Below are 21315 nucleotides of genomic sequence, written 5' to 3' on the forward strand. Positions count from 1 at the left end.
AGCCAAAATTTGTTGTAGCAACTACAACATAGTGAAGATTCTTTATTGGTTGGCTATTATTCAAAATCTTTACCAATAAAATGGCTTTACAAAACCTTTACTCTTACAATACTACACTTCATGGGACTGTATGAAAAGTGCAGGCAGTTGATAAAAATTGTAGTGAATACAAACAGTGGTCATAAAAAGGTAAGGACCCTTGGAGAGTCCCAATTGATTTAAGAAGCCTGTAATAAATCTTCTCCACATTTGCTTTGCTAAGGGATCTCAGTCACATATTCTGGGAGGAGAGAGTAAAACAGCATCACAAGCTTGCTCAAGAGACACCATTCTCTACTGTATAAAGTGCTACTGTATTCCTAGAGCCTCCTTCATAATAGATTAGGTTCATATATAAATATTATTTAAATATACACATTCATTATAAATAAGGGTGTAATTGAGCATTAATAATACATTTGTAACATATAGTAACATTATAAAACATCATCATATACATTCATTATGTATTAGTCTGTAATCGGGTGGCTTGGGGTTAAACACCCCCAGGGTTAAATGCCCCCCCCCTCCTGTAATTCTCATAGAAACCACTTTATGTCACCAAAACATTTTTCAACACTTTCCCTGGATGCCACTAGTCTTGCTCAACTAAACATGTAATCTGTCTCATCTTAACGTTTTAAGTCACTCCAACAAAACGATTTAGAGGTACATTGATCTAATATTTTGTGCTTTAGAAAAAGTTAAATGTATAACTTAATGGAGTTACATCTATATGTTTATATATATATATATATATATATATATATATATATATATATATATATATATATATATATATATATATATATATATATATACACCAGTAGGGGAGCCTAAAGATAAATAATCCACTTGGTCAGAGAGAAAAATGGTTATCAGTTTCTAATAAAGTAGTACAATTTAAAGTGAGTATGTTTGGGGCAAAACCTCCTGGGCAATCAATGCAAGTCAATGGTAGCTATATTAGCATTTTCAAATCATATCCAAATCATCTATAAGTACCCTCTTTGATTTACACAATCAATTTTGAGATACAGTCATTTAATGATGATTTGAACGGGAAGGATGAAAATAAAAAGAGGGGCCATACATCAAAACATCATTATATTGAAGATATTAATAGTGAGATGTGCAATGTAATTTCGATATCGGGGCAAAACACCCCCCTTTCTAAAGTTTCTGTTTTTATTAAATAACAAAAATATGTATAATTCTGCCAATTTATTTCCCTTCAAAATGTGTTTGCCTATGGATAGCCTGTAAGCACATATCTAAATCTTACCAAATGTAGCTTTTTTTGGTCAGAAAATAGATATTTCCCTTAAGAGGGGGGGTGGGAAACACATTCTGTAGTCAAGTGTTACCCTATTCATTGTATTAGGCTGTAATATACCATTATTACACTGTATTTACATTCCAATTCAACAACCTTATCAAATCAATTCAAATTGGCTTTTGCTTAAACAGTTTACTCAATACATGAGAATTAAACAGCGAGAGATAGAATCATTGACTGTCCCCACAGTTAGGGATGGCCCACCATGCTACAGTAACAAGGGCTTTGGTCCCGATGCTACATCCACAGATCTCCCGTCTGGTTTCTCCATCCCCCACAGGAAGTCCTGGCAACTGGGCTACAGTAACAAGGGCTTTGCCCCAATGCTTCATCCACAGAGCCTAGGTATAGTGGGGCCTGCTGGGTGTTGAATCGAGGTTCTGGGATACCATAGGGGTGCAGCGGGGGGTACCATCGTGCAAAAACCGACACCCTCGCCTCACACACACACACTTCCACACACGAACACGTACACACACATGAACATGCACACATGCCGGGTTTACACATCCAGATTACTCCCAGCGGGATGGTCGGGGCTTTTCCCTCTGGGATAGGGAAGGAGCCAGGAATAATTTCTCCAGGGATGAGGAATGGGGGGCTGGAGGAAGGAGGGTGGAAGGGTGGAGGTGAGAGAAGAGGGGAACGAGGCAGAGCTCATTGAGATTCAGCGCTCCAGAGCCAGAAGCCTGGATGGGAGCTCCCGGAACGTGCTCTGCTAGTGGAATTTCTTTTAATGAATTAATTTTTCCACTTCCTGATTTTGTAAAAGCTTAAATGGGGCGGTTGAGAAAATATTTTTCATTTACCGTGTTTGTGTGTACTGTTATTGTTCTTCATCTGTTGCGGTTGACATTTTCCTCTCTTCTCAAGCTATGGTATACCCCTAACATGGTGACTAGGTTTTATGATAACACTGCATTGTGGGTAATTTTATGGAGGCAAATTGTGTGAGTGCTTCACTGCAGTGTTCATTCATGGAACAAGGAATCCCTGTAGCTATCTTCACTAGCATGAGCCTCACTTTAAATTCAAAAGACAGTCTGCAGTTGACCATCTGAATCATGCTGCTAGATACTCCTTTTAGGAGCCACACCCACCATACTTTTACTCTCTTCAGCTTTGTGGAAAATAATTTTATAAATGTAAAAAACTGTCATGGATACGAAGTTGAAATAAATCATTTCAATTTGATAGTAAATTAAATAAAATCTCATAAGATCTTGGTGTTTTGGTAAGTCACAATGACAGCCTTGCATTTCTTGCAGGGGTTACGATCTTACCTTTGTAAACATTGGTTTACCGTGCTGAGTGACCATGGTGCACTGATCACAGTCCACAGTGATGCAGGAGTTGTGGAAGGACTCCTTGGAGTGTTTGAGGATGTAGTACAGGTCAGTGACGCCGCCCTCAAACACTGTGCTGAAGTAGCGTGGGATGAGCGTTCGTCCGATAGCTGAGAAAAAAGAAAAGAAAGAGCGGGGAAGTTATTAATAATTGAAATATGGGACTAAAGTAGTGAAGGGTGAGTGTATGTCCAATTTAAAACAGGGAAAACAGAGGAAAAATACATAATTCACTCATTAAACTTCTTAGGGATCAAATCCCGCACTCCATCAAACAAACACAGACAATCATATTTCATCCCGCCAGGCGCGACACATAAGTCAGAAATAACGATATAATTAATGCCTTACCTTTGAAGAGCTTCTTCTGTTGGCACTCCAATATGTCCCATAAACATCACAAATGGTCCTTTTGTTCGATTAATTCCGTCGTTATATCTCCAAAATGTCCATTTATTTGGCGCGTTTGATCCAGAAAAACACCGGTTCCAACTCGCGCAACATGCCTACAAAATATCTAATAAGTTTCCTGTAATCTTTGTCCAAACATTTCAAACAACTTTTCTAATACAACTTTAGGTATTTTTTTACGTAAATAATCGATCAAATTTAAGACGGGATAAACTGCGTTCAATAGCGGATAAAAAACAAAGTGGAGCGAGCTTTCAGGTCGTGTGCCCCTAACAAACAGTACACTAGACTCGACCCTCGTTCTGAACAGCCCTACTTCTTCATTACACAAAGGAAAAACATCAACCAATTTCTAGAGACTGTTGACATCCAGTGGAAGCGATAGGAACTGCAAGCAAGTGCCTTAGAAATCTAGATCCCCATAGAAACCCCATTGAAAAGAGAGTGACCTCAAAAACCAAAATTCCAGGATGGTTTGTCCTCTGGGTTTCGCCTAAGTTCTGTTATACTCACAGACATAATTTTATATGCATATCCTAGCTTCTGGGCCTGAGTAGCAGGCAGTTTACTTTGGGCACGCTTTTCATCTGGACGTGAAAATACCGCCCCCTAGCCCGAAGAGGTAATTAATTCATTTGTAGACTCAAGTTTTTACCAAACTAGCCTTTGTAGGCTAGTTATGGTCTATTATAATGTGTAGGTATGTGAAGGTACCTGACAAAGACCTACAGTATAGATGGATAGACAGTTTTACACCATGTGTGCTACCCAATTTTAGCCATTACTGATCTGCTTTTCTTTGCTTAATGTGAAGTATCCACACTGTAGAAAGCAAACCATTTGTTTTGAAAAATACAGGCTCGTTCACTTGTTTGCCGGTTTAGTGAGGGAATTATTCCAAGCAAGCAAAGTAAAACTTCGACAGTCTGGTTTGAAAGTTACAGGAAAGCTGTGAAAGGTTACTAGAGAACGCTAAAAGTACTCAAAGCGGAGGAACGGCGTGGATTTAGTGTTTGACAAAATCAAGAGAGCGAGAGAGAGAGAGTGGGGGAGGGGAAAGTATGCTAGTGTCTTTTGCCCTCAGGCTTTCTTGTTCTTTCTCCTCTTCCCTCTATTCTCTTTCAGCTAGATCTCTGTTTAAATTAATATAATGAATGATACAAAAGGATCATGCTTTAGGATACACTGTGACATTATGCAAAACAGAAAAGATATCTCTTCATCACATTATCAGCTTATGTCGGGGTAGTGTATTTGTAACAAGGGAAGGAGACACTATCAAATCAAATCAAATGGTATCAGTCACATGCGCCGAATACAACAGGTTGTCACGGCCGTCGTAGGAAGGAGACCAAGGCGCAGTGTGGTAAGCGTACATTCTTCTTTATTAAAGAACGAAACACTGAACAAAACGAACAAAATAACAAAACGAACCGTGAAGCTAATATGGATAGTGCAGACAGGCAACTAAACATAGAACAAGAATCCACAAACCAAAAGGGTAAATGGCAACCTAAAGAGAGACTTCCTTAGATGTCGTGCACCAGCTGTTGTTTACATAGATGCATAGTCCGCTCCCCCTTGTCTTACCAGACGCCACTGTTCTATCCTGCCGATACAGCGTATAACCAGCCAGCTGTATGTTGATAATGTCGTCGTTCAGCCACGCTCCGTGAAGCATAAGATATTACAGTTTTTAATCAAATCAAATCAAATCAAGTTTATTTTATATAGCCCTTCGTACATCAGCTAATATCTCGAAGTGCTGTACAGACACCCAGCCTAAAACCCCAAACAGCAAGCAATGCAGGTGTAGAAGCACGGTGGCTAGGAAAAACTCCCTAGAAAGGCCAAAACCTAGGAAGAAACCTAGAGAGGAACCAGGCTATGAGGGGTGGCCAGTCCTCTTCTGGCTGTGCTGGGTGGAGATTTAATGTCCCATTGGTAGTTCAATCTTGCTCGTAGTTCGTCGATTTTATTTTCCAGTGATTGCACGTTAGCTAGAAGAACAGAAGGCAAGGGGGGTTCATCTGATCGCCAACGAATTCTCAGAAGGCACCCTGACCTTCGTCCTCTTTTTCTCCGTCGTTTCTTCACTCAAATGACGGGGATTTGGGCCTGTTCCCAGGAAAGCAGTATGTCTTTCACGTCGGACTCGTCAGACTCATTAAAGGAAAAAAAGCTTCTGCCAGTTCGTGGTGAGTACTCGCTGTTCTGATCTCCAGAAGTTATTTTCGGTCATAAGAGATGGTAGCAGCAACATTATGTACAAAATGTAAAAAAATAAGTTACAAACAACGCAGAAAAACGAACATAAAAAAAGTCAGTTAGGAGCACGTATAACATCAGCCATCTTCTCCGGCGCCATCAGCCATCTAGTCCTGTTAGAAGAACAGGTTTGTGAGCCCCAGGACCAGCTCTCTCTCCTCTCTCCTCTCTCCAATATATCTACAATACAGTGTAAACTGAATTCTTGTTTGTGTTTGGGTTCCGAAGCAGCCGTGGATTGGAAAAGCCAAAAAAAACTGTCAAAAAAAGAATAATAATAATTTCCACTTGTGTTTTGAATCAAAAGAAGCCACGCATATTGGAAATCCCTCATCCTACTCTCTCTCCCTCTGAAACAAGCTCCATTATCCAGCAAGACTCCTGATTCCGAGCAGAAATAATACATTTTAGAGGCAACACACTGTTGGGTGGAATTATGTTCCACTGTTCCCCTGAGGGAGCAAAGCTAGGGAAATAAAACTTCATTTAGAAATGTCCCCCAAAGACAGTAGTGGCTATGGCTCCCGAGGTTATGACTGCAGAGAGAGAGAGAGGACGAGAGAGAGAGAGACACACACACCTATTGTACTAGAATTTACTTGTTCAATGAATAGGAATATTTATATATATAACAGAAAGAATGTTAGCTGTTATCCTGTTAATCTCACTCTTAACAACTTATTAGTTAGTAGTTACTGTATTTCTGACTGCTATTCTTTCGTTTTGCAACATGAAATCACTATCAGTTAGCATGTGGAACATTCATGGCCTAAACTCATCAACCTTTGGACTGAAGAGTTTAGCACTGGAGTTCAACAAAAATCTTAAAGATGTTGACGTCATCATTCTGCAGGAGACATGGTGTAAGGCTGACATTGTCACTCACTGTCCCACAGGCTACAGAGAGGTAATTGTGCCATCACAGAAACACAGCTCTGTCATTAGAGGCAGAGACTCTGGAGGATTGATCATTTGGTACAAATCCGAACTACAAAATGTAATTGATCCCCTCAAAATTGGTAAATATCACATTTGGTTAAAACTGAAAAAATAACTTGTACTGACAGAAAAAGATGTGTTCCTTTGCGCAATATATATCCCCCCCTCAGAATCCCCATGTTATTCATAGGAGATCTTCTCCACCCTTGAGGAAGAGACGTGCCATTTCCAGGCCCAGGGAAATGTGCTCATCTGTGGGGACACAAATGCGTGCACAGGAACACTACCTGATCTAACGAGCACACAAGGGGACAGCTTTATTACAGGCCATACTGTTTCTAACTGTCTTAATAGAAACAACAGTGACAGCACCGTCAACAAAAACGGAAGGGATCTGTTGCAGCTCTGTAGAAGCCTGGGTCTGTACTTTGTCAATGGTAGGTTACGGGTGGACTCTTTGGGGAGATTCACCTACTGCTCACCTCTTGGCCACAGTACAGTAGACTATATGATCACAGACATTGACCCCTTCTCTCTCAGCTCATTCACTGTCAAGCCACTAACACCTCTGTCTGATCACAGCCAAATTACGTTGTTCCTCAAAAGAACAGACATGGAAACAACCACACATTCACAGCCCAGTAAGCTGTACAACATCAGAAATTCATACAGATGGGCCCAAAACAGCACAGAAGAATACCAGAAAGCAACCTGTAACCAAAATATCCAAATACTCTTAGATAACTTTCTGGATAGCACATTCACTCACAGTAAAGAAGGCATCAATCTAGCAGTAAAAAACATCAACTATATATTCAGGCAAACGGCAAAAGAAGCACAATTGAAATTGATAAAAAACAAAACAAAAAAAGATCACAGATGACAACTGGTTTGATGCAGATTGTAAAATTACAAGGAAAAAACTTTTAACACTATCCAACCAAAAGCACAGACCCAAATAATGGTGAATTACGCCTTCATTACTGTGAGACTTTAAAACTCTATAAATGTACACTCAGAAACAAAAAAGCACAGTACAACAGCAAGCAGCTGACACTAATTGAGGAGTCCATAAACACAAACAACTTCTGGCAAAATTTGAAAAAAAATAAAAAATCTAAACAAGAGGAATTAGCGATACAAAATGGTGACATATGGACAACCCATTTTAAAACACTCTACAACACCGTTCAAATTGACACAAACGCAGAACAACGCCAAATTCACGAGAAGTTGAATGGATTAGAAAAAGCTATAAAGGACAATCAAAATCCATTGGACTCCCCAATTACTGACCAGGAGCTCTATAAGAAACTTCAAACCCTCAAATTTAAAAAAGCATGCGAACCTGATGACATCCTAAATGAGATGCTCAAACTCACTAGTGCAAAATTTCAATTGGCTACAGTATATTAAAACTTTTAACTTTGATCCTGAGTGTAGGTTATTTCCCTGACATCTGGAATCAAGGACTCATAACCCCAATCTTTAAAAACGGAGACAAATTTGACCCTAACAATTACAGAGGCATTTGTGTGAACAGTAACCTGGGGAAGGTTTTCTGTAGTATTATAAATGTAAGAGTTCTAAACTTCCTTAATAAGCACAATGTCTTGAGTAAAAGCCAAATTGGATTTATACCAAAACATCGCACAACTGATCATATTTACACCTTACACACCCTGATAGATAAACATGTCCCCCAAATAAATACCAAAATATATGCTTGCTTTATCGACTTCCAAAAAGCATTTGATTCTATTTGGCATTCAGGACTGTTCTACAAAGTTATTGAAAGTGGTGTAGGGGGTAAAACATATGACATAATTAAATCAATGTATACTGGCAATACGTGCAGCATTAAAATTGGCAAAAAAAGAACAGACCTCTTTAACCAGGGCCTTCGTCAGGGTTGCAATCTGAGCCCTGCACTCTTCAATAATTACATCAACGAATTGGCAGCTATTCTAGAAAAATCATCAGCCCCTGGTGTTAGTCTCCACAATTCAGAAGTTAAATGCCTACTCTTCGCAGATGACCTATTTCTGCTGTTACCCACAGCACATGGCCTACAGCAGAGCCTGGACCTGCTAGAGCAGTACTGCCAGACCTGGGCCCTGGCAGTAAACCCCAAAAAGACTAAAATAATGATTTTCCAGAGAAGATCTGTCACACCCTGACCTTAGAGATCCTTTTTATGTCTCTATTTTGGTTGGTCAGGGCGTGAGTTGGGGTGGGCATTCTATGTTTTGTTCTATGTTGTCTATTTCTATGTGTTTGGCCGGGTGTGGTTCTCAATCAGAGGCAGCTGTCTATCGTTGTCTCTGATTGAGAACGATACTTAGGTAGCCTTTTCCCACCTGTGTTTTGTGGGTAGTTGTTTTTTGTTTTTGTGTCTGCACCAGACAGAACTGTTTCGCTTTCGTTCTCCTGTTTGTTGTTTTTGTTCGATTTGGTTTTTGGATTAAATTATGAACACTTTAAACGCTGCACCTTGGTCCACTCTTCCTTCAGCCCACGATAATCGTTACAAGATCCAGATCTCAGGGAATTAGACCAAAGTTCTCAATTGGTACAAAATATATAGAGTACTGCACACATTACAATTACTTAGGTTGAAAAATAAGCTCAACTGGACACCTTAATGAGGCAGTGAATGAACTGAGAGAGAAAGCACGCAGGGCATTCTACGCCATTAAAAAGCAAATTCAAATTGAAATACCTATTAAAATTTGGCTAAAACGAATTGAATATGTCATTGAACCAATTGCACTTTATGGCTGTGAGGTGTGGGGTCCACTTGCAAAACAAGATTTCATAAAATGGGACAAACACCCCATTGAAACCCTGCATACAGAGTTCTGTAAGATTATCCTACATGTCCAGAGGAAAACTACAAACCATGCATGCAGGGCAGAATTAGGCCAATATCCACTAATAATAAAAACTCAAAAAAGAGCAATTAAGTTTTGGAAACATCTCAAATACAGTGACCTCCTCTCATATCATTACCAAGCCCTGCAATGCCAAGAGCTGAGCAAAGAAAAGAGTCCCCTCATCCAGCTGGTCCTGAGTTCACAAACCTGTTCTACTAACAGACTGAAGCCTCAGGACCAGAACATCCAATCAATCGGGATAAACCAAATTACAACACAGTCAAAACAAAACTATATTGCTTATTGGGAAACACAAGCACAAACACAAAGCAAAATGCAGTGCTATCTGGCCCTAAATCGACAGTACACTGTGGCTAAATATTTGACCATGGTTACTGATCAAAACCTTAGAAAAACCTTGACAAAGTATAGGCTCAGTGAGCACAGCCTTGCCATTGAGAAGGGTAGACAGGAAAACCTGGGTCCCTGTAGAGGAAAGGCTGTGCAACCACTGCACAACAGCAGAACGTAGCTGCATTTCCTGACAAAATGTAAAAGAATATGTAAAACAATTAGAGAGTGTCATTTCCCCAAATTTGAAACCCTTATTCAAGTTTTCAAAGACCTCTCTGATGAGAGTAGGCTACCCGTCCTGTCGGGGGAGGACGCAGAGAGCTGTGGGCTGGCAGCGCACTACATTGCTGCCTGCCATAAATTGAGGGACAGTGTCTGACAGACCAATCAACCTGCACATGTACTCTACTGTATGCGTATTGTTATTGTTGAATGTATGGTTATTTTGACACTTGGTTATTGTTGTTACTGTTGTCCCGTTGACAATTTTGATTCTCATTTTTATGTTTTATATTGTAAATATCCAAAATAAGCTTTGGCAATATGTATATTGTTACGTCATGCCAATAAAGCAAATTGAATTGAATTGAATTGAGAGAGAGAGAGAGAGAGAGAGGATAGAGGAGAGAAGAGAGAGGAGAGAGAGCTGGTCCTGGGGCTCACAAACCTGTTCTACTAACACACTGAAGCCTCAGGACCAGAACATCCAATCAATCAGAATGAACCAAATTACTAACTATTTGACCAAGTTTACCGATCAAAATCTTAGAAAACCCCTTGACAAAGTACAGGCTCAATGAGCACAGCCTTGCATTGAAAAGGGTAGACACAGGAAAGCCTGGCTCCCTGTAAAAGAAAGGCTGTGCAACCACCGCACCACAGTAGAACCTGAGACAGAGCTGACTGACAAAATGTTAAAAATAAATAAATAATTGACAGTGTAATTTCCCCACATTTTAAACCCTTAATCAAGGTTTTAAAGACCTCTCTGATGAGAATAGGCTACCCGTTCTGTTGTGGGAGGATGCAGAGAGCTGTGGGTTGGCAGCGCACTACATTGCTGCCTGCCATAAAATGAGGGACAGTGTCTGACAGACCAACCAACCTGCACATGTCCTCTATGCCACTGTTATTGTTCAATGTGTGGTTATTTTGACCCTTGATTGTTGTTGTTACTGTTGTCCCGTTGACAATATTGATTAGTATTATTTTAATTATGTTAATATTCTAAATGTATTACCTAATCTCCAAAGTACGCTTTGACAATATGTACATTGTTATGTCATGCCAATAAAGCAAATTGAATTGAATTGAGAGAGAGAGAGAGCGAGAGGGAGAGAAAGAGAGAGCCCGTGACTGGCATGTTTTTTCAAATTCGATAAAGTCGGGCATGACTAAATAAACACGTACAAAAAAGGGTGAGCAGTGGAGGGAGGGAGGGAGAGAGAGGTAGAAGAGAGAGATACACAGATATGCTTCTCGCACACCTGACCAACCCATAAGCTTCAGTAGAAGCCTCGCATGAGGAGACTCAACCAAAACATATCCCACAAAATAACACTGCACACCCCACCAAAAACACACTGATAGAATGGGTAATGGCAGGTAAATATTGTACCATTTCAAGCTCCACAGTCCAGTGTTTCCCCTACATTGTTTTCTAGGTGGGGTGCAAAGAGATCCAAAGCATATTGGGGTATGGTGGGGTGGCGGGTGGCAACAGAGCTAGGATGTACACTCTTAGACAAAAAAAGGTGCTATCTAGAACCTAAAAGGGTTATTTGGCTGTCCCCATAGGAGAAACCTTTGAATAACCCCTTTTGGTTCCAGGTAAAACCATTTTGGTTATTTGGTAGAAACTTTTGAGTTCCATGTAAAACCCTTTCCACAGATGGTTATACATGGAACCCAACAGGGTTCTACCTGGAACCAAAAAGGGTTATCCTATGGGGACAGCCAAACAACCCTTTTGGAACCCTTTTTTCTAAGAGTGTATGTGTGTGTGTGTGTGTGTGTGTGTGTGTGTGTGTGTGTGTAGGTGTGTGTGTGTGTGTGTGTGTGTGTGTGTGTGTGTGTGTGTGTGTGTGTGTGTGTGTGTAGGTGCGTACGTATTGATTTTTGTTACTATTAAAAAGTAATGGGTCAGGGACGTGATGAGTCTTAACGAGCCCCAAGGTTATTCAAATGATTTCCACTTACAATTAACACCACTAGAGTAACAGAAACCTCAAGCTCACAAACAAACATTCATTTGTTTTGAAAATGTCTATCCTTCCCCCTTCCCCTCTGTCTCCCTCCCTCTCTTTCTCTCTCTCTCTCTCCCTCTCTCTCTCTCTCATTCTCTCTCTATCATTCTCTCTCATCTCTCTCGTTCCCATCTCTTTTTTTTACCACCAAGTTGATTGGCCCATCTTCAGACGCGGGCACTCGAGAGATAGGATTAACCGCCACTTGTTTGGGTGAACACGACGCGCAACATATGCTTCTCAAGTAATGTGTACCCAAACATGCAATTTACAAACAATTAACGCTGTGTTAATTAACCACATTAATTCATGCCACTTTGTGGAATTGTTCCCCTTGCGAGTCCCTAGGACCGCTGCCAGCAGCCCGAGCCAAAAAGACGTGTGAGAAACAGTTTGGGCTCCGAGCAGAACGAGGGGTTCCTAGAGGAAAGGGGCCGCTGTCTGCCTTTCTACTAGTTTTCTAGTGAGTGAGTGCACACACACACACACACGTATGCATATCTGTGTGGATATGTGTGTGTGTGGGGGGGGGAGTTGGGGTTGAGGGTGTGCGTGTGTGGTGGGGGAGGGGTTTGAGGGTGTGTGTATGTGTGTCTGTAGGTTTGTGTGTATGTGTGTGAGTGATGGTGGGGGAGGGGGGATGAGGGTGTGCTGTATGTGTGTCTGTAGGTTTGTGTGTGTGTGTGTGTGTGTGAGTGATGGTGGGGGAGGGAGAATGAGGGTGTGCTGTATGTGTGTGTGTATCTTTGGGTGTGTTGTGTGTCTGTGGGTGTATGTTGGTGAGAGGGATGTGTGGAAGGTTGTGAGAGGGATGGTGGTTAGAGGAAAGGAGAAAGGCAATATCCACTGTGCAACATATAACGAGGCACAGAGGGACTGTAGTAGGAGCATGCTATATGCCCAGGAATTCATATAGACACACACTCAATGTACACTCACCCACACATACATTACAAGAGTCATGTTGAGTATCTGATAGTCTATACTGTATATGATACAGGTAAAATGAAATTTATTCTGTATTTATTTTGCAAACAAATAATTTATGATTTATTAACCATTAACCATATGACCATTAACCATAATAAAATTGACTAACTGGTCATTGAGTTCAGTTAGTCACAGCTGAATTTTCAAAAGTAAGGGCAGGGTTATGGACAGTCGAGTTGACTTGTGGAGAGTCCGCCAATAACATTAGTACAGATTCTAGTTTAGTGCTTTGTTTACACAGTTAACAGTATGGTAACTAAGCCATTCATTTTACTTTTCACCCAGTAACCAGTTACGACAAATACAACAAACTATCATAAACTTGACTGAACTTCACTTTAGTTTCAGGGTTGTCACCAGTGGTCATCTCATTCCTATGAGCTGCAGGAACACGGACAGAAAAGTGATGATGAGACAAAATTCATAGGAGGAGTATCCCACAGAATCAGGGTAAATTAAAAAGGGGGAAAAGGCGAGAAAGTAGAGAGATACTCAGTGAGTGAATATGCAGCAAATGCAGCTTTCCGCACTGCAGACAAGAACGCATGGAAATTAGGGAGGAAGGGAGAAATGGTAGACATATGAAAAACTCTATAGAGTGTCATGTGCAATTTCTGTTAGAATCGTTGATAGGATTGCATACAGGGCCGGTCCTGGCCGTTCTGCTGCCCTAGGGGAGACAAAAAATTGCCGCTCCTACAAGAATAGTATGCAAAATTACGTTTAAAAGATGTCTAAAATATGTATTTTCCCCCTAAAAATAAGTACTTTTTTGACATTAAGTTCAATTTTATTTCTGAATGGAATGTGAAAATATGTATTTTCCAGACATTGAAATCGGGTTCATTTTTGGATATGAATGAAAGTTGAAAATATTTAATTTATAAACTTTTAAGTTTGGACCAAATCAAGGCTGGTCCAGACCGGACAAAATCTGAACCAAACACAGACGTCTATGATTGGTTCAGATTTGGTCCGGACTGGACAGAACCAAAAAAAGACATCCAAAAGGCATCGGTCCATGCTTACTGAGTTATAGCCTACAGCAGGGATGGGCAACTCCAGTCCTCAGGGTCAGAGTGGTGTGACACTTTTCCCCCATCCCTAGTCAACACAGCTGATGAAACAAATTGCATTCTAAACTGAAGATCATGATTAGTTGATTACTGGTGTCAGATGTGTTCGCTGGGCCTGGGGCAAAAGTGTGACACCAATCAGTCCCCAGTTGCCCATCCCTGGCTTACAGTGTTGCCATAAATGTAATTTTAGGAATGCCCATCTATGTGCTACTGTAAGGCCTACCATTTGTAAAACACCCCAAAAAAAGACTTCCCAAAATATGTCCAAAAAACGTTGCAGTTGGTCCGTGCTTACTGAGGTGTAGCCTACCATGTCAGCCAGCAATGGAATTTTATGAATGCCCATCCATGCGGTAGGCCCACCGTTTGTAAAACAGGCTGTTTCATTGGCTTTATTAGTCTTGATTCCTGTGACTAATCAATTTGGCTATTTAAGCTCCGCAGCCTATTTGCAATGTGTTTACACAGCAGGACATGCAGTATTTTCGCTTTCACTTTGATCAGCTCGTAAAAAAAGTACAAATACAAACTTGAAACCACTGATCATGACAATTTAGCCCACAGGATGAAACTCCTGGACGGCAGTTATAAGTCGCCTGATTGTCCATTCTATATTGTCCATTTTACTTTAACCTGTTCTGTTTTTAGGATATGTTGTTTGTTAACATGTCAGCACATTTTTTATTTGATTGGGCGCCATTTAGGTCAGCCTATTTGATTGGAGAAACAACATTGTCATACATTTTATCTCCAGCCCGTAGGCTACAGAAAAGGCAACATACTCTTTCTACCATATGGTATATCTGATACATGATTTATGTTAGATTATTTTTTTAAATGAAATGTTAGTGGAGCGCCGCACCACCATAAAACCTCTCTCAACCAGTGGCATGAGCGCTAATGCCGCCCTATGTTACATCTTCAAAATAAGTGGATGTTATAGATAAATATCTTCAAACTAAGGGCAACCATGGCATCCGTGACAGAGAGGGAGAACCGTCCATCCATGTATAAGAGAGCCTAGCTAACTATATTTTCAGACATTAAACGTTTCTAATTTTGTCAGAAAGTCATTTTCATTTCAAGCTAAAGTGTACTGTTAGCGAGCTAGCTAACGTTAGCTAGCTAGCTAGCGTTACGTGTATGATCTGTGTAGTAATATTATTCGTATCTCAGAGCCATTTGCATTGCTAGTTATAGCCTAATGTTAGCTAACATTGAACCTGGTTGGTTAGCTACCTGCTGAATCATGCAGGGTAGTAACATTATGATTTGGAATTATGGTTCATTGGTTAGCTAACTAGCTACATGTCTAAACAAGACTCCATTATGAAAGCAACTATTTTCATGGAATGTTTATGATGCCACTGCGACAACTGTCGATCGACGTAGCTGATAAATTCGTTCTGGATATCTACTCCAATTTCAGAGCACTCTTGTCTAAGTGTGCCAGAGCGCAGAATAACTGTCGAATTTACGAACAATCAACACCCGTTGAATACGGCCGGTGTCAGTAAACGTTGGCAAAAAAGCGTAATAAAATGTTTGCCAGCAGCAGCAGTTGCAGTCACCAACGCTCTAGATAACATAAAAACAGCCTAACCACCTTTGCTAGGGCGAGTAAAATGGTCAGAGTGAGCTGTTCTCTCATTTGTGTCTGGAAGTAGCTAGCAAGATAGCCAACGTTAGCCAGTTAGCGTGGGTGCTTGACTGCTGTTGTTAGGGTCAGAACGTGCGGATCAGCCCTACTCCTCGGCCAGAGCGTCCAGTTACAAACAAACAATCTGACAACACTCTGAGTTTACGAACGCCCAGAGCACACTCTGGCACTAAAAATGTATGAACACACCCGTAGTATAAGCCAGCCTTTAGTCTTGAGATCTACGTTTGTTTACTACATAGCCTCACATGTGAATCCTTAAAGAGATGGGTAGGGCTAAATCTTCAGAGGGTGTGAACGATGCTGAATGGGAGTAGACAAAGAAGAGCTCTCCAGTAGGTACCAAAACATTCAAGGGGCATTCAAACACAATTACTTTCCCATTGTTCCTCAACTGTAGTGTAAGATATACCATTTTCTAGCTCCGAGTCTCTACTTTTATTTCAAATTTTGCTACATAAGACCAAATCGAGCCGGTCGGTCACATATATGATGTAATTTTTTTGTTGCATTTCGTTGCGATAATAAGGTAGGAAACAACATGTGAAAATTGTTTTGGAAACCTGTTGGAGCTCAAGTCGACTACAAAACCCACAATACAATGCTCTCTCTGGACAGGCTTGTTGGCTAGCTAGGAATCAGCATGTGAAGTAGCTAGCTAGCTGTAAAATCCTTGAAACAAAATGCACTATCAATTTAGGCGTTACAATCGCACCATTTTAAAGCTGGTAGAGATCCTGTGTCCAGCTCAAAAACACGAGTTGGTGATGTTGCTATGGCAACGCGCAGAGCGATCAGGGAACAAGTGGCCAGTGTTCCGGTGTAAAAGCACGGTTTCGATTGCTCCTACAGTTTTGCTTCGGTACTACAGTTTAACTGATGCCCGACTCAGAAAGACAATTTCCATACACGGCCAAGTCAGATTTGAAAATTCCTAATAAGACACTTTAGTCATCACCTTCGTGCAAAAAACATCCATTGAATGATTCAAATAATTGTCGCTGAGGCCGATTTTTTTTCATTACTCACAGCCAAAGATATTAATTCACATTTTATATTCATCCAATGTCTGCCATGTTTTTGGATGATGTGATGACGTCGTCGCTGCTCACGCTGCTCCCTGTGCTCGTCCGCATGTGAAGTAGTGCCGTATAAACCGGATGTAACCTGTACAGTATTTAGATGGTCCATGAATAGGCATATGTGAACTTGAGTAGATTACCTTGAAAACGACAGTCGGACATCTTGGACGCAGTCTCCAGTTCTTATTATACCTCAGTGTTAGGGAGATGATAGGAGAAAACTTATTTTCGTCACGGGAGTTGAAGGAAGAAAGGATAGAGGTACTTTTGAGGAGATGGGAAACTCCATTGGAATCGTATTATAACGCCCATTGTGGATGTTGCCCATGTGTCGTCAATGGGCCGTGCGGTACATTCTGCACGATTGCTTCAAGGAGTGAATGGGAGTCAATTGGGTGCTACAGTAGCTCAAAAACCCAACATTAGCATGAATTTCATGAACAAGAAGTACAACATTACAAATATTTTCAGAGATATAAGATAATTATCGTATAGCTTTGGAATTGTGACGTTACATACTTTTGAGGAAAAGAGGCAGGTTTCTCGAGTCATACCTTGACTTGGAGAAGGGATTGTGTGACGATTAGCTTCATGACGCAGCATGACAACGTGAATGCGATTGGTCGACAGTCTGCTGGGTGCGGCGTTATACAGTACGTACCTCCGTTCCGTTCCTCCATTCATTGCCATTCAATGGGATTCCTATCTCCTCCTTTCTCTAATATCTCTGGAAATTATATTAATCTGTCAGTGCACTATTTGCTTTGCGGACATTTTAATTAAATATATACTTTTGTCATCATGACGATATAGATGGATAGACCCAGTCGGTATTAGATAGAACGGAGTGGCCACGCCCGCCTGTGGGGAAAACAACCTGTGGTTACCTAGGTTAATCCATTGGCTCACAGCAAATACTTGATTACAAATACAAATCCAATTACAAAACTACATTTCAGAAAAGTACAACGTCTAAAGATTGCTTTTAAACATTGCCTGCTCCCGAGCGTTCTCACTACTTAGAATCAGGTAATATTGTACAGCTTCCCTCATCCCCCTTTTCATGACGGTGTTAGCAGCCACGTGAGTGAGTGAGTGATTGCGACTGGAACATTAAGCTAGCCAAGACCAAAAACACGAACAAACGGACTATACAGCTACAAGTAGTGAGTGGAGTTACAAAAGGACTATACTAAACAAGTTAAATGTCTTACCTGTGATTAAATGTTTTCCACACACACAGCTACGTGTAGTCTACTCGGACACGTCCCAACATTTCCCACTCTCCCACGCCAAATAGCCTGAAGCCACAGGGCTCTTCTCGCAGGCTCTATTTCCCTACATGGGAGCATTGTGAACTGTAGGTTGGGATTTTTGGCCTGGTTACATGTACATTGAACAACACAGTGGCTTTTCAGCATATTTCTCTATAATTAAAAAGCGACAATGAATTTGGCTCTTTACACGGGTTCAATAGGAAATCATGCTTCTTTTCCCCAATTTGTGAGCGGGGTCAAGGGGAATTCCTTAATATTATGTGAATATCGACTCGGCGTATGGGTGTGTTCAAACCTTCACAAAATATTTTTGGGGATGTCATTCAAATCACTACAGGGTTTATTATTTCAACTGTTCAGAGTTATGAGGCAGAGATCAGCTACAGCAACATGGTTTAGAAGAGACTGAATCAAGTGAGAAAGGTAAACGGATGGGGAGTGTGAGCAGTAGCTACGTAGCGTGTGTAAAATAACACATGCCCAGAACTCTGATCCAGATCCATAGCTTTGAGAAAGAGGTTTCCAGAGGGGCGGAGGCAGCCAATAAAATAACATTAGAGTACTATACAGGATCTTCAAGTCAGGAGGTTTGAAAGTACAACTCCTTCCAACAATCCGAGTTGTTCTAGACAAGTATGCCCATACCATCTATTGGTGTAACGGGTTTCGTCCTCTTCGTCTGACGAGGAGTAGCAAGGATCGGACCAATACGCAGCGTAGTAAGTGTCCATATTGATATATTTAATCAATCAAACAGAACACTGAATGAAATAACAAAAGTACAAACAAACCCGAAACAGTCCCGTATGGTGAAAACACTAACACAGGATACAACCACCCACAAAACACAAATGAAAAACAGGCTACCTTAATATGGCTCCCAATCAGAGACAACGACTGACACCTGCCTCTGATTGAGAACCATACTAGGCCAAACACATAGAAACAGACAACCTAGACATACAACATAGAATGGCCACCCACATCACACCCTGACCAAACAAAACATACAAACATACAAAGCAATCTATGGTCAGGGCGTGACAATTGGCTGATTTGGCGTGCACGTAATTGTTTAAAAAGCATTATGAAAAGTGACATTGGATTATCCCTTATCTCCAGCGACGAAAGCCTTATAATTATGACAAGCAACTACACAATGTCATGCCCTGACCTTAGAGAGCCTTTTTATGTCTCTATTTGGTTTGGTTACGGTGTGATTTGGGGTGGGCATTCTATGTTTGTTTTCTATGTTTCTCTATTTCTATGTTTTGTCCGGGTATGGTTCTCAATCAGGGACAGCTGTCTCTCGTTGTCCCTGATTGGGAACCATACTTAGGTAGCCCTTTTCCCTCCTTTCAGTGTGGGAAGTTAACTTTGTTTGTGGCACTATAGCCCTGTAAGCTTCACGGTTGTTTCTTTCGTTTGTTGTTTTGTTGGCGACATTCTAAATAAAAGGAAAATGTACGCTCACCACGCTGCGCTTTGGTGCACTTCTTTTGACGGCCGTGACAGAACTAGCCACCACAAAAGACCAAGCAGCGTGGTAAAAAGGAGGACTGGACATGGGATGACATCCTGGACGGCAAAGGATCCTGGACATGGGAGGAGATCCTGGCCGGAAGGGATCGCCTTCCATGGGAACAGGTGGAAGCAGCCAGGAAGGCGGAGGCAGCTGGTAAAGGGGCCCATCGTTACAAGGGAACACGGCTAGCAAGGAAGCCCGAGAGGCAGCCCCCAAAATTTCGGGGAGAGGCACACGGGGAGATTGGCGGAGTCGGGTTATAGACCTGAGCCAACTCCCCGTGCTTACCGTGGCGAGCGTCGTACTGGTCAGGCACCGTGTTATCCGGTGCGCTACCTTTCAGCTCCCCGAATCGGCCGGGCTAGAGTGGGCATCCAGCCAGGTCGGAGGGTGCCGGCTCAGCGCATCTGGCCGCCAGTACGTCTCTACGGCCCAAGATATCCTGCGCCGGCTCTGCGCACTGTGACTCCGGTGCGTCTGCACAGCCCAGTGCGTCCTGTGCCTGTGCCCTGCACGAGCCGGGCCAAAGTAACCATCCAGCCAGGACGGGTTGTGAAGGCTCTACGCTCGAGACCTCCAGTGCGCCTCCACGGCCCAGTGTATCCTGTGCCCGCTCCCAGAACCAGGCATCCTGTATGTCTTCCCAGCCTGGTGAGTCCTGTGCCTGCTCCCAGAGCCACGGCCTCCCGTGTGTCCCTCCAGTCCGCAGCCTCCAGTGATGATCCATGGCAAGAAGCCTCCAGTGATGATCCATGGCACGAAGCCTCCAGTGATGATCCATGGCACGAAGCCTCCAGTGATGATCCATGGCACGAAGCCTCCAGTGATGATCCATGGCACGAAGCCTCCAGTGATGATCCATGGCAAGAAGCCTCCAGTGATGATCCATGGCAAGAAGCCTCCAGTGATGATCCATGGCAAGAAGCCTCCAGTGATGATCTATGGCACGAAGCCTCCAGTGAGGAGTCATGGCACGAAGCTTCCAACGACGGCCTCCAGTCCGGAACCTCCAGCGACGGTCCCCTGTCCGGAGCCTCCAGCGACGTTCTCCAGTCCGGAGCCTCCAGCGACGGTCTCCTGTCCGGAGCCTCCAGCGACGTTCTCCAGTCCGGAACCTCCAGCGACGGTCTCCAGTCCGGAGTCTCCAGCGATGGTCTCCAGTCCGGAACCTCCAGCGATGGTCTCCAGTCTGGAGCCTCCAACGACGGTCCCCAATCCGGGGCCTGCAACGAGGGTGCACAGTCCGGGGCCCCCAACGAGGGTGCCCAGTCTGGGGCCCGCAACGAGGGTGCCCAGTCCGGGGCCCGCAACGAGGGTGCTCAGTCCGCAACGAGGGTGCCCAGTCCGGGGCCCGCAACGAGGGTGCCCAGTCCGGGGCCCGCAACGAGGGTGCCCAGTCCGGGGCCCGCAACGAGGGTGCCCAGTCCGGGGCCCGCAGCGAGGGTGCCCAGTCCGGGGCCAGCAACGAGGGTGCCCAGTCCGGGGCCAGCTGCGAGGATCCCCAGTCCGGGGTCGGAGACGAGGGTCCCCGCACCAGAGGTGCCACCAAAGTGAGGTGAGCCAGAGGTGGAGCGGGGTCTGCGTCCCGCACCTGATGCGTCCCGCATCTGGGGGTGAATTATCCCTTGAAGATATCGACACACACACATATAAAAAAAATCATTGATGTATTGATCTTTTCTGAGTGTGTGATCAATGATTGAAGAGATTCATGCTAGCCTATTTAACAAAACAAACAAACTGGTCTTGCTATCGACCTGTGTCTTTGCTTACTGTATCTCCAGGGGCAAGTAATGCTTAAGATAATACAACGGATGGCCGAGTGTACACGCCAATATAACCTGTTACTGCCGTTACTGTTGGGTCAAAGGTTAAGGTCCATGG

The 21315-nt window shown here is 42.7% G+C and overlaps 1 protein-coding gene across 6 annotated transcripts in view; it reads right to left on the minus strand.

The window, feature by feature from the left end:
- LOC139581106 (LIM domain-binding protein 2) overlaps nucleotides 1-21315 on the minus strand; it is an 83563-nt gene that overhangs the window by 26054 nt on the left and 36194 nt on the right. For all 6 annotated transcript variants that reach the window (XM_071410526.1, XM_071410525.1, XM_071410524.1 and 3 more), the window contains exon 3: nucleotides 2662-2834. In XM_071410526.1, the coding sequence (XP_071266627.1) occupies nucleotides 2662-2834 (173 nt within the window). The remainder of the gene's footprint in view (nucleotides 1-2661; nucleotides 2835-21315) is intronic.

The sequence above is a fragment of the Salvelinus alpinus genome, chromosome 7 (genome assembly GCF_045679555.1).
Source record: "Salvelinus alpinus chromosome 7, SLU_Salpinus.1, whole genome shotgun sequence".
NCBI lineage: Eukaryota > Metazoa > Chordata > Actinopteri > Salmoniformes > Salmonidae > Salvelinus > Salvelinus alpinus.